The 14175-nt window shown below is 48.3% G+C and overlaps 3 protein-coding genes across 8 annotated transcripts in view; 1 reads left to right on the top strand and 2 right to left on the bottom strand.

The window, feature by feature from the left end:
- Window positions 1-1959, bottom strand: part of LOC135899671 (malate dehydrogenase, cytoplasmic-like) — a 46769-nt gene extending 44810 nt beyond the window's left edge. The window contains exon 1 of the mRNA XM_065428989.1: window positions 1802-1959. Within this exon, the coding sequence (XP_065285061.1) occupies window positions 1802-1852 (51 nt within the window). The 5' untranslated portion in view covers window positions 1853-1959. The remainder of the gene's footprint in view (window positions 1-1801) is intronic.
- Window positions 1-14175, top strand: part of LOC135899672 (NPC intracellular cholesterol transporter 1-like) — a 74580-nt gene that overhangs the window by 44599 nt on the left and 15806 nt on the right. The window contains exon 1 of one of the 6 annotated variants that reach the window (XM_070522429.1): window positions 11561-11670. The exons of the other annotated variants lie outside the window; for them this stretch is intronic. The gene's annotated coding sequence lies outside the window, so the exon portion shown is untranslated. Of the gene's footprint in view, window positions 1-11560; window positions 11671-14175 lie in introns of those variants that run through there. 6 annotated transcript variants of the gene reach the window in all.
- Window positions 8590-11381, bottom strand: LOC135899630 (uncharacterized). Its single transcript, XM_065428933.1, has 2 exons — window positions 11276-11381; window positions 8590-8897 (listed from the first exon to the last, which is right to left on the bottom strand). The coding sequence occupies exons 1-2, from the start codon at window positions 11379-11381 to the stop codon at window positions 8590-8592; spliced, it is 414 nt and encodes a 137-aa protein (XP_065285005.1).

The following is a 14175-nucleotide window of genomic DNA, read 5'->3' as shown; positions in this document are numbered from 1 at the left end:
TCGGCTGTGACTTCGGTTTTGCTTAGTTTTGCTCACTTGCTTTTCCTACCTGATGCGCGTCTGCGCGTGGCCTTTCCTGTGGCAAAGAATTCTTAGGCTTTACCAGAGAATGGTCAGATTTTCTCGCTCCATCCGGCTTTTTCAATGCAATGGCACCAATAGCCGGAACGTCGGGCCCCAGCGCGTCTCGACGCAGCAGAGCAGTCACGATGCCATGTCCCCCTCGCTGTCGAGGTCGCAAGCCTGTGTTATGCGCACGTTCCTTGCCCACGCAAGCTCGCGCGCCTGCGTTCTGACTGCGGTAAGGTCCAGTGAAAATGGGCCAAGTGTCTCACCACACTCGCTTGCCCGCGAGGTGTTCATGAGTTCAAGGACGCCGAGCAGCATTCATTTGGACGTTGGGGCACCCGTAAATCTGAAGTTCGACCACACCCGACTTTCAAGTTGACCCACCCGCAAATTTAAGTAGGTCCAACCTGAAATTTCAAATTGGCTGAACCTCACATTGCAGTTGTGCCAACCCTTAAAGTTCATAGGCCAACCATGAAATTTAACTTGGCCCACCCCCAAATCTCAGTTGCTCCACCGCCCGCCCCCAAAGTTCAAGTTGACCCACCCTTAAATTTAAGCTCACATGCAAGTTTTAGGTTGGCGCAAGTCCAAATTTCAAGTTGGCATAGCCACCGATTTCACCTTGGCCCATCCCCAAATTGAAGTTGGCCCTCCCACAAATTTCAAGTTGGAACCCCCCGAAATTTAACTTGACCCAACCCCACGACTTCAAGTTGGCCTGCCTCCAAATTTAAGTTGACCTAGCCCGAACCTTCATGCTACCCCGCGTCCGAATTTCAGGTTGGTCAACCCCAAATTTAAGTTGGGCTACCCTCAAATTTCAAGTTGGCCCACCTCCAAATTTAAGCAGGCTTACCACCACATTTCACTTGGCCCGCCTCCAGGTTTGAACTTAGCCTGTCCCCAAATTTCAGCTGACCCATGTCCAAATTGGAATTTGACCCACCCCCAAAATTTGTTGGCCTACTCCCTAATTTATGTTGGCGCGCCTACAAATAACAAGTTGGCCCACTTGCAAATTTCAAGTTAGCCTATCCTCAAATTTCAAGTCGTCCCAAGCTCAAATTTCGAGTTGACCCACCCCCAAATTTTAAGTTAGCCCACCGAGCAATTTCAACTTGGCACACCTCCAAATTTAAGATGGCCTGCCCCTAGTATAAGCCTATCCATGCATGTTCTCAGGAGGCCTGTGTATCTCTAAGGGTATTCTCTTTTTTATTTTATATTTATTGCTTCAAATTTTTTCTTATCACTTAAAATCTACCTATAATATACATTTACACTATCATAACGATTAAATGTCTTAGCGTTGCAAATTATGCACTTTTGTGCATTAAGATGCGTTACATTTTTCGCGTGACATGGCTGAGAGCTCGTCAAAAAATGCTCACGCCTGAAATAGAGCACCTTATGTTCTATTCGAAAATGTTTTCTATCGCACATTTTTTCTTTGGTAATGGGTAAAGAGGCACAGAATCTGTCAGCACAGATCATTCGGCAGGACATATTCTAAAACTCGTAGTAAGCATGCTTTCCAGTCAATATTTTCACCCACGACCAACTCCGATTTTCACGTTACAATTCGCAATGTTTAAAAAGATCAACCGCCTTGTTGCCAGATTGTGTCGCTGTGACACGTTCGAAGTACGACGAAGTGGTTGAATAAAATGACCCGAACAAAACGCTGCGTCTGAGAAAACACTGTTGGCGTGTGCTGCGCAATGCTTACTGCATGAGGCGGCGTGAAACCGGTAGAACCAGGGAGATTTAAAGTGGACATGGCGCTGCGTGGACGGGGTCGGCGGTGACACTGGCGTAGCTTAGGGTGAAACCGGGACAAGGTTGACGGCGGAGCCGGGGAGCGCGGCCACCATTCAGGATGTCAATAATGACGACGATGATGAGCTTTAAACGGGGCAAGCACCAAAAAAGGGGGACGAGCCGAGAATTGCGTGGTTGTAGGAAGCACATAGCTATTAATAGAGCAATGAAACCAACAAATATAAAAAAGCACTTTAAGAAAGATCAAAGTGGGACCAAACGAATAGTGTGCATTTAGTTATACAGGTCTGGACATTTACATTTAAAAGTGATAGGCGGTGACAGGCCAAACTATTAGTTCATAATGATGATCAGCATGTTCCAGAAGGGAGGCACGTTCCCGCTACGGAAGATCATCAAATAAGGGGAAGGTTGGAATATTTGCATAAGGTACCCGTTGAACACACAGTTTCGAATTCTCCCTTTCCCTGGATGCCATGCGGAAAATCGCATAGCGATAGGAGACTTGAGCGGTACTACAAGCCCTGGAAGCTGTTTACTTACTACACGGCAATAGCATTCGCTGAAATGCTGCGGTGTAGTAAAAGGAACCGTGGCGATTTAGCGGTAAGAGAAATGCGTTAGCATTACGTTGCACCTCTTTAAGGTCACAGATCCATGCTTCAATACGCGCGCACCACATCGTAATATGTTGTTCTGGAACTCACTCCGCACACATCCTGTCTCATTGCGAAGCAAGGTGCAAGTGGTGGTGGTACGGAGCAGATCGCTGTCAGTTGCGCGCACCCACCCACCCTCTCACCCATACACACGTGTATATATATCTATATCTATCTATCTATATATATATATATATATATATATATATATATATATATATATATATATATATATATATATATATATATATATATATATATATATATATATATGAACGAGACGAAAGCAAACAGATGGGCCCGATGTTTATTAGCCATACCATAAGAAGCCAACAAACACTGACACCAAGAACAGCAAAGAGGAAATTACTTGCATTATTTAATTGAATTTAAGAAATCATAAGCTAATCGAAATGAGAATGAATGAAAAAAAAACACCTGCGCAGGTGGGGCACGAACCCACGTCTTCGCATTACTTATGCGATGCTCTTACCAATTGAGCTACCGCGGCGCCGCTTTGCCATTCAGTTGCTGGGGTATTTATGTTTGCTATGAAATTTAATGTTTAAAACATCAGGTGTTAAGGTATTCAATGAAAACAATTAACAGACAGTTACACACTACAAGAACTATCCCTGGGAGTGCTAGCCAGTGTCGCCACTCGCAAGTCTTTGCGACGGATGGGGAACATCCTTTCTGCCGCAGGCGTCACGTATATGCCAACCTTTTGGGTTTAGCAGCATGCGTTGTTGGGCAAGTTGGTTCATTGTATTTGGAAAGATCGGATGCGCTTTGTAGACGATCGCAAAGAAGAAGACGGGACAGGCGCAAACCGCTGATGCTCGGCATGATGAAGGGAGAACACAAAAGGAAGAGCCGGATGTAGAAGAAATGTAGTTTAGCAGCATGCGTTGTTGGGCAAGTTGGTTCATTGTATTTGGAAGGATTGGATGCGCTTTGTAGACGATCGCAAGGAAGAAGACGGGACAGGCGCAAACCGCTGATGCTTGGCGTGATGAAGGGAGAACACAAAAGGAAGAGCCGGATGTAGAAGAAATGTAGTTTAGCAGCATGCGTTGTTGGGCAAGTTGGTTCATTGTATTTGGAAGGATTGGATGCGCTTTGTAGACGATCACAAGGAAGAAGACGGAACAGGCGCAAACCGCTGATGCTTGGCATGATGAAGGGAGAACACAAAAGGAAGAGCCGGATGTAGAAGAAATATAGTTTAGCAGCATGCGTTGTTGGGCAAGTTGGTTCATTGTATTTGGAAGGATTGGATGCGCTTTGTAGACGATCACAAGGAAGACAACGGGACAGGCGCAAACCGCTGATGCTTGGCATAATGAAGGGAGAACACAAAAGGAAGAGCCGGATGTAGAAGAAATATAGTTTAGCAGCATGCGTTGTTGGGCAAGTTGGTTCATTGTATTTGGAAGGATTGGATGCGCTTTGTAGACGATAGCAAGGAAGAAGACGGAACAGGCGCAAACCGCTGATGCTTGGCATGATGAAGGGAGAACACAAAAGGAAGAGCCGGATGTAGAAGAAATGTAGTTTAGCAGCATGCGTTGTTGGGCAAGTTGGTTCATTGTATTTGGAAGGATTGGATGCGCTTTGTAGACGATTGCAAAGAAGAATACGGGACATGCGCAAACCGCTGATGCTTGGCATGATGAAGGGAGAACACAAAAGGAAGAGCCGGATGTAGAAGAAATGTAGTTTAGCAGCATGCGTTGTTGGGCAAGTTGGTTCATTGTATTTGGAAGGATTGGATGCGCTTTGTAGACGATCGCAAGGAAGAAGACGGAACAGGCGCAAACCGCTGATGCTTGGCATGATGAAGGGAGAACACAAAAGGAAGAGCCGGATGTAGAAGAAATGTAGTTTAGCAGCATGCGTTGTTGGGCAAGTTGGTTCATTGTATTTGGAAGGATTGGATGCAGTGGCGTAGCTAGGTCGTCTGGCACCCGGGGCCCATAGGTCTTCTGTCACCCCTTTCCCGGGGTGTAGCCGGCGGAAAGAGGGGTGTCTTCAGATGTATATTACACCCCCCCCCCACCCTCACTGGCCCCTTGCACCCGGGGCCCACGGCCCCCCGGACCCCCCTGTTGCTACGCCACTGTGGATGCGCTTTGTAGACGATCGCAAGGAAGAAGACGGAACAGGCGCAAACCGCTGATGCTTGGCATGATGAAGGGAGAACACAAAAGGAAGAGCCGGATGTAGAAGAAATGTAGTTTAGCAGCATGCGTTGTTGGGCAAGTTGGTTCATTGTATTTGGAAGGATTGGATGCGCTTTGTAGACGATCGCAAGGAAGAAGACGGGACAGGCGCAAACCGCTGATGCTTGGCGTGATGAAGGGAGAACACAAAAGGAAGAGCCGGATGTAGAAGAAATGTAGTTTAGCAGCATGCGTTGTTGGGCAAGTTGGTTCATTGTATTTGGAAGGATTGGATGCGCTTTGTAGACGATCACAAGGAAGAAGACGGAACAGGCGCAAACCGCTGTTGCTTGGCATGATGAAGGGAGAACACAAAAGGAAGAGCTGGATGTAGAAGAAATGTAGTTTAGCAGCATGCCTTGTTGGGCAAGTTGGTTCATTGTATTTGGAAGGATTGGATGCGCTTTGTAGACGATCACAAGGAAGACAACGGGACAGGCGCAAACCGCTGATGCTTGGCATAATGAAGGGAGAACACAAAAGGAAGAGCCGGATGTAGAAGAAATATAGTTTAGCAGCATGCGTTGTTGGGCAAGTTGGTTCATTGTATTTGGAAGGATTGGATGCGCTTTGTAGACGATCGCAAGGAAGAAGACGGGACAGGCGCAAACCGCTGATGCTTGGCGTGATGAAGGGAGAACACAAAAGGAAGAGCCAGATGTAGAAGAAATATAGTTTAGCAGCATGCGTTGTTGGGCAAGTTGGTTCATTGTATTTGGAAGGATTGTATGCGCTTTGTAGACGATCGCAAAGAAGAAGACGGGACAGGCGCAACTGCCCCGTCTCCTTCCTTGCGATTGTCTACAAAGCGCATGCAATCTTTCCAAACTTTTTGGGTGTAAGCAAGGGGTCAATAAAGCCACGTGTTTTGCCTGAAGGCATCAATGCTGCCGGATTTCAGACCCTCGCTATGCAATGAACAAGAAGAAAGGAAAAAGAGGGGCCCAAAGTTTATTACTCATATCATAAGAAGAGAACGAAGACAGCAAGGAAGCACGGGGGATGTTACTTGTAGTTAATAATTTAATTAAATAAACGATACAATATTCGAAATGAAAATGGGTGAAAAAAGAAAACTACTGGCCGTAGGGGGGGCCCAAACCCACGTCATCGCATCATGCGCGTGATGCTCTTACCAATTTAGATGTCGCGGCACCGTTTTCCCGTCCACTTTCTGGGGCATTTATGTTTATCTGCTAGGACTAACGCTCCGAGAGCACGAGTGAGGGCGACGCGGCGTCGTGGCGATGCCCTCTCCCTTCATGCAACACCTGGCGCGGCAGCAGTTGTTCCCTTTCGCCCGCTCTGCTCCGCCAAGGCACGCACGCACGTGACGTCGCGTCGCAGCCAATGAGAATTTAGGTGCTGCTTCGGTGCCCCATACGAAAGAAGCCGGCTTTTTCGCTCAATGGGCCATTTCAATTTTCGCATCGATAAGGAAAGAGAAGCAACACTGTTGTTCAAAGGAAACTGAAAAGCTGGTGGAACAGCGAGACACTGGACGTAATTGATGCGCGACAGAAAGCATCACGAGAGCAAAGAAAATGCAGTTACCACGGGATGAAGTAGACAGAAAAAAATGAATGATATAGAGGGTTGAAATCCATGATTGAAGTGCTTGTTCAAGCAAACATTGAAGGTGAAACTGAATGTTGGTTGTGAAAAATATGTGAGAAAAGGAAGGCCGCCCCTGGAATATTTAGGCACCGCATTAACTCGTTAGGCAGCAAGTCTGGAACAATACAACACATCCCAGACGAAGATGGAAACAAACTCGAAGGGGACGCGGCATTAAATGACGTTCGAAAAAGAACAGCCAATTCATTTCAAGGCAATGCGGAGGTAGTTATCCAGAAAGAAGAAGAGCGTGAACACGAACAAGGGGGAAAATGAGCTGGTGCTGAAAAATTTCAGCGGGCAGAAACTCGAAGTGAAAATTCATAAATGCGCAGCCACAGGATTAGGCGAAGTTCCCGTTAGGCTGATTAATGAACTAAGACAAAAAAGTAAGGAAGCTCTGTTAAAAGCAACAGAAAAATCGATGACATTTCAGAAACTTCCGATACATGCAGGCGCGTCTTGCGCTGAGCGATAACATTTGTTAGACGATGAAACGCGGTCACACGATAAACAAGTGCATGTGTCAATAGCCCCTTTTAAGAAACATCGTCGCGATGCTGCATAATAGGAGAGTGGAAAACAAAGGCACACTTGTTAAAGAAAAGGGAACCAAGCAACAAGGAAACAAAGTCCAAGGCAACCAAGCCGAAAGAAAGTGCAAAGTTGAGCTATGCAAATCCCAAAGTTTGTTAACGCTGGTAGAACGGCGTAAGTGATCAGAGCCGTTCACAGAGCAATCAGAGCAATAACAGAGCCGCCGCGTAAGCACCGGCTCTGTGATTGTGGAAGGCCGTATGACACGACCTCATAGTCAAGTGCGCCAATGCGTAGGCTAATCTTGTAGGGTCCGAAATAGCGTCGTAAAATCATCTCACTGAGTCCTCGTTGGCGTATCGGGGTCCAAACCGAAACACGGTCGCCAAGATCGTATTCCACCTATCGAGGTCGAATATTGTCATGTCGGCTGTCGGTCCACTGCTCGTTCTTTATGCGCAGGTGGGCGAGCTGTCGGGCTTGGCGTGCTGGAGATAGGCGGTGACGTCGAGATTTTCTTCATCGGTGACGTGTGGCAGCGTTATGTTGAGAGTCGTCGTAGGGTTCCTACCACTTGAACAGCGTGATTTGCGTTGATTCTTGTACCGCTGTGTTGTAAGCGAAGGTTACGTACGGCAGCACGACATCCCAGGTCTTGTGTTCAACGTCGACGTGCATTGCAGACATGTCGGCGAGGGTCTTGTTCAGTCACTCCGTAAGCCCATTCGACTGTGGGGGCTAGGCAGTTCTCCTGCAAGATGGTTTGGCTGAGCCCCGCAGTGAAGGCCGTTTCTCTGTCGGTGATGACGATTTTTGGTGTACCACATCGCTGCAGGATGTTCTCAATGAAAAATTTAGTGACTTCGGCCGTACTGCCTTTAGGCAGTGCTTTTGTTCGGTGTAGCGGGTACGGTAGTCGGTAGCCGTGACGATCCACTTGTTTCCATATGTTCACGCTGGAAAGGGCCCTAAAAAATCCATCCCGATCTGCTGAAACGGTTGGCAAGGAGGCTTGTTTGGCTGTAGTAATCGCGCCGGCCGTGTCGGTGGTGCTTTGCATCGCTGGCAGTCTCGACATGTCATGACGTAACGTGTAACATCGGCTGTCACGGGGACCCAATAGTACTTCTCTTGTATTCTCGCGAGCGCACGGCAAACCCGAGCTGCCCGGCTGCCTTATCGTGCAGGGCGTGCAGCACTCCTGACCGCAATGCTGCGCGCGCAAAAAGAAGGCACTTTGCGCGGGCTGGCGAAAAGTTCTTTTTCATTAGAACGTCGTTCCGTAAGAAAAACGAAAACAATCAGCGCCTAAATACTCTCGGGACAACGCCGGCCTTGCGTTGCAAGTACTCAGCAAAGCTGCTGAGCTCCAGCTCCGCTTGTTGCTGCTCGGCAAAATCGTCTGCACTTATCGTACCTAAAAAGTCGTCCTCGTCTTGGTCATTTTGGGGTGGCTGGCCTACGGGAGTGCGAGACACGCAGTCAGCATCACAGTGCTTCACAGTTCGCCAGCCAACACAATACGTGATAGTCGCTGACGACTTTGAACGGCCTGCCATATAGGTAAGGGCGGAATTTTGGTGTAGCCCAGATGATGGCGAGGCATTCCTTTACGGTCGCAGAAATATTGCCTTCCGCTTTTGACAGCGACTAGCAAGCGTAAGCTATCACCTATTCAATTCCATCTTTCATCTGGACTAGGACGGCAACGAGGCCTCGGCTACTGGCGTCAGTGTGGATTTCTGTATCAGCGTCGAAGTGCGCAAGTACCGGTGGCGACTGCATTCGTCGGCCTGCAGCGTTTCCCACTTGAACTCTACATCACATTTGGTTAGATGTGTAAGCGGCTCCTCGATGCGCGAAAAGTCCTTCACAAAGCGCCTATAGTAGGCACACATGCCAAGAAATCTACGCACTGCCTTCTTGTCGATGTGCTGCGGGAACTTTGCGATGGCAGCTGTCTTCTGCTGGTCGAGACGCACTCCAGATTTGCTGATGACGTGGCCTAGAAACAGAAGCTCATCGTAAGCAAAGCGGCACTTTTCCGGCTTCAGAGTAAGCCCTGGTGACTTGATGGCCTCTAGTACTGTCGCAAGCCGCCTAAGGTGATCGTCGAAATTTCCGGCGAAGACGAGGTCATCCAAGTAAACAAGACAGGTATGCCACTTTAAGCATGCTAACACCGTGTCCATGACGCGCTGGAACGTCGCAGGCACCAAGCACAGTCCTAACGGCATGACCTTGAGCTCTCAGAGGCCGTCTATGGTGATGAAGGCGGTCTTTTCGCGATCCCTCCCGTCGACTTCTGATTGCCTGTAGTCAATCTTCAGATCCATTGACGAGAAGTATTTAGCATTGCAGACCCACTCCAATCGGTCGTCTATCCGTTGGAGGGGGTATACGTCCTTCTTTGTGATCTTGTTCAGTCGACGATATTCCACGCAAAAACGCAGGGTGCCGTCCTTTTTCTTCACCAAGACTACAGGAAATGTCCATGGGCTTTTCGACGGCGGGATGATATCGCCGCGGATCATTTTGTCGACTTGTTGCCTTAGAGCTTCACTTTCTCGCGTCGAAACTCTTAAGGGCTCTGGCGCAGTGGTTGGGTCCACTCTTCAGTTATTAAGCGATGCTTTGCAACTGGTTTTCATCGACTCCTCGATGACGTGGATAAGCAGTCTTCCTATCGCCGGAGATTTCCGGAGCTGTTGCTACTTTCTCACTGGGAGACTTGTATTTATGTCAAAGTCCTGTTCGGAAACTACGGTCGTCGGGGTAGATGCGGCAGAATCCAACAGGACAAATGCATTGCTGCTTTCGACAATTTCATCGATGTATGCGATCGTCCTGCCCTTGTTGACGTGCTTGAACTCCTGGCTCAAGTTAATCAGTGTCACTTTCGCTTTTCTTCCATGCAGTCGAGTGATCCATCCTGCGACGCAAATTTCACGACCGCGCAGTAGACGTTGATCATCCTCGATGATGTGTTCTACGACTGCGGGTGTTTCAGTGGCGACAGGAATAACAATGCTGAAGTGAGGTTGGATGCTCACTTGATCTTTGAGCACATTCAAGGCGTGGTGACTACGAGAGCTCTCTGGCGGTATCGCTTGATCTTCCGACAGTGCTGTCCACTTCGACTTCAGGTCGATGACTGCGTCTTGTTGGTTCAGGAAGTTCATGCCGATAATGAGGTTTCGTGAATACTGTTGGAGGACAACGAAGGTGGCAGGGGAAGTCCAGGCATAAGCGGTAATTCTTGCCTTGCCTATTCCATTCGGCATTATTAGGTGTCCTCCAGCGGTCCGAATTTGAGGGCCTTCCCACCCAGTTTTCACTTTCTTCGACTGGGCGGCGATGGGTCCACTCATGACGGAGTACTCGTCTCCTGTGCCCCCTAAGGCGGTGATTGCGTAGTCGTCGAGAAACGCGTCGAGGTCGATGGTTCTTTGTCTTGCGTTGCAGTTAGGTCTTGGCGTCGGAACTCGGCTGCGTCGCGTTGACCTGAAGCGGGAACGTCGCGTCGTCAGGTCGTCTTTCGTCGGCTTATTCTTGACATTCAGGCTTCGTCGGAATGGCGTCGTCTCGTTGATATGTCGTCGAAATAGTCTTTTCAGCGTCTTCGTCGGCGGCGGAGGATCTTCATTACATCGACGAACAGCAACCGCACCTCCATAAGTTGCTCCTTTTAGTTTTCCCGATATGGGCTTGCAGACCGGCCCCGGGCTGAGCCAGTGTACGGTCGGCGTTGCGGGGAATGATAGCGGCCTGATGACTGTAAACGGGGTGGTCATCGAGGGCTCCACTGAGTGGCGGCGATGCAGTCGGCGATGTCATATGGGCGTCCACCTTGCTACGAGCGCGGTACATTGACGGCAAACCCTCGCAATCCCATCTCACGGTAAGAACATCGGCGCTAGATGTGGCTGGCTTCTCCGCAATGGTAACAAAGAGGACGGTTGTAAAGGAAGCGCCAAACGTCAATCTTCCTTGGGATGCTGCGCGGGGCGATGAATTGGCGAGCTGGCGGTGGCAGTGGTGGTGGACGACGTAACGATGGCGTTACTGGCCCCTGCCACGGGCGTGGAGGGGGTACGTGACGGTTGGCTACGGCGGCGTACGTCATCGCTTGCGGCTGAGGCTGTGGCGATTGAGGGACTACGAGTGGTTGTTGGAGCTCCTCACGTACGACCTCGGCAATCTAAGCCACTTGATGCTGTGATGAAGGGAAGAACTTCTTAAACTCCTTACGCACAACCACTCTGATCGCCTCACGCAGGTCGTCAGTGGCCAGTGATTGCACTCCGGCGTAGTTAAGTTTGTGCGGCGGTTGAATTGTCGGTTCCTTATTTTCATTGTTTTACTGAATGCTGGGTGTCTCACGGATAGACTCTTCCACCGTCTTTGGTGGGCTTCGACCCTGCATCAGTGGGCAGATTGTTTTCTCCTCGGATATTTCCGGGTTGGTCTGGCGGAATAGACCGCTCATTTCTTCCATAAAGATGGCAACATTCTCGTTAGGTAGTTGCACCGGGCTTCCTATAGAATTTCGGTCCTTTCCTTCCAGACGATGCTCGTGAAGGTCCTAAGGAAGTTACTGCGGAACCGGTCCCATGCTTTAAGAGTGGACTCACCGTTCTCGAAGCGTGTCTTCACGGCGTCTTCCAAAAATCACACGTGGGGCGGCTTATCCCCGGAGGTCCAGTTGTTGAATACCGAGATCCTTTTCGAAACTGTCGAGCCAGGTTTTCGGATCCTCCGACAAAGCTCCACGAAAGGTAGGTCGCTACCTCGGATGTCGAAGCACGATGGTGGACACTGGTGCTGCCCTTGCAGTCGTTCACTTAGTAATAATCTTCCTGGTCATCTCAGGCTAGGGTCCGTACTCCGGGGGCAGTCCTTGCAGCCTGCGGCTAGCTCGCTGTTCCTTTGCGACGTTTGTGTTGTATTCATGGTTCGGGCTTGGATCCCGGATTTGCGGGAGCATTCGGTACATGAACGCATTACATCTGTACCAGATGTCACGTAGTAGTGGCGGTGAAGAAAAAAGCAAAATTGTGAGTGACGAAACTAGCGTTTTATTGGGTGAACCTGTGCCCTCAAAAACAGGCTATACTCAAACAACAACGGTAGCGGCAAACACAGTCATGGATAGTTGGAAATCGGGTCAGCTGGTTAAGCACATCGGCTTTTATACATCAGTCATCAAAGGCTCCAGAGTAATCGCTGGTGCTCGCGTGTCTTCCCGAAAGTTGTACACCAATGGCGTCGCGCGTACATGCAATCAGACTACACAAGGTTCGGTGACAGCAGACAGCGGATGGAACCATCGATGAAATTCCAGAAACTCCCAATATGTACAGGTGCGTCCTGCGTTGAGTGATAACATATTATAGACGATGAAACGCGATCACCCGGTAAACAAGTGAACGTGTCAATATGGAGGCGAATAATTAAAGCTGCTGGCATGGGCAGCACATAATGGCACGTTGGGAGAAGTTCAGAATGGCTCAGAATCGTTTTGCTTCTTGATGATAATTTATTTTTTCTTACTCAGTGCAATAAAATATCGAGAGCAGAAAGGAGGCCGTTACCTGTGGCTTTTTATGCATTGTCGAGGCCTATTACAACGTGAACCGCAACATATTGATAAATATTCTGTAAGGGGAAGGCTTAGGCAATGACTGCATACTGCATTTGAGGGAGATTTACCTTGATATACTGTCTGTGTTAATTGAGAAAGGTTGAGGAGCGAGAAGAAAGTTGATATTGCCCAAAGACTAAGACAAGGATGCCCCTTGTCGCTGCTGTTTATGAAGCACATGGTAAGGATTGAAAGTACACTAGAATAAATCAATGTCGGGTTAATTTTCACATAGCAATAGGGCGGCACGATAATATAGCAGCAATTCTAGGTTTGTTTTATGCAGACGACATTGTGTTGCTTGCTAACAGGCAAAATGATATTCAATGTTTCGCTAATACCTGCCGACAGGAACGTGTGAATTTAGGGTTGAAATTTAGCGTTAAAAAATCAGGCCTTATGGTATTCAATGAACACTGTGAACAGACAATATCCATACAGGACCTAGAAATGCCTCGGGTAAAAGAATACAAATGCCTTGGTGTATGGATTAACCAAGGTGATAGATATATGGAAACACGGGAAAAAAATAATATTAAAAATGGAAGAGACATGAGGTCATATTAAAGTACATAGCACAATAGGGATACAATAGGTACGAAGTGCTCCGGGGTGTGTGGAAAAGTATATAATGGTTCCAGGGCTTAGATTTTCAAATGCGGTTGTTTGCTTAAAGCTAGAGGTACAATCAGGACTCGGTGGTAAACAGAAGTCAATGGGACGCCTCGCATTGGGCGCTCACGGGAAGACTGCAAATAAAGCTATGCAGGGCGATATGGACTGGACAAGTTTTGAAGTGAGGGAAGCTCAATGTAAAACTTTTTTCGCGGAAAGACTGAGGAAAATGGATGTAGATGGGTTGCGACAGTGTTCGAGTATTTGTACAGAAAAAGCATGGACTCACAATGGAGAAAAAGAACTAGGAAGCTTACCACCAAGTATACGACCGGCATAGTAAGCACTTTGGCAACAAAGAACATTAAACACAGTCAGAGAAGCTGAGACAAGACAGAGAGAGAAATGTTTACGGAAAGGCAGAGAGGTCGGCCTGAGCTACCTGGCTTCTAGCCTCTAGCCTGCTACTCTACACTGTGGAAAAGGGACGAGGAGGAAAAGGACTGATGAACGATGATGATGTGATAAACGAGGCGCATATACACAAGTTCACAACATTGTGGTATCTCTAGAGCCATGCGCCTAGCCCAGTGTCTTGTAAAAAGACAATAGGGCACTTATAATAAAGACTGCACTTATTGGATAACGCCAAAGACGAAAAAAACTCGCCTGACAGCGGCCTCTTATCGAACTTTGCAATGGATGAGACCAGTTGTCGTTCTTGCTCGTACGCCGGAGAAACGCAAAATGTGTGATCAAGTGTATGTTGCACCTGACAGTATTCATAATTCAGGCTAGCATTACTGCAACCTATGAGATGTCTATAACGCTTGGTAAATGCGGCACCAAGGCGAATCCGGTGCACCATGCTTGTTTGGCTTCTTTTGAGCTTGTGCTGGTGTGGCACGGCCGCAAGTACACGCAAGGCTTCAAAAAGCTGCGACGTCAACATCGACGTACTTAAAGGAACAAGGCCTCAAGATCTCTCCAGAAAAATGCGCATTAGTCGCGTTTAGCCGAAAGC

The sequence above is a fragment of the Dermacentor albipictus genome, chromosome 7, assembly GCF_038994185.2.
Source record: "Dermacentor albipictus isolate Rhodes 1998 colony chromosome 7, USDA_Dalb.pri_finalv2, whole genome shotgun sequence".
NCBI classification, from domain to species: Eukaryota; Metazoa; Arthropoda; class Arachnida; order Ixodida; family Ixodidae; genus Dermacentor; species Dermacentor albipictus.
The sequence above is the reverse complement of the archived record's forward strand: the minus strand, read 5'-3'. Positions and strand labels throughout refer to the sequence as shown.

What these genes read in the sequence shown, in the direction of transcription:
- LOC135899630 (XM_065428933.1), bottom strand. Translation starts at nt 11,381, where the DNA reads ATGAGCGGTCTATTCCGCCAGACCAACCCGGAAATATCCGAGGAGAAA. An exon ending in GACGGTGGAAGAGTCTATCC is followed by an intron (nt 8,898 to 11,275) that starts GTGAGACACCCA and finishes TTCTGTTTCTAG; the next exon opens with GCCACGTCATCAGCAAATCT.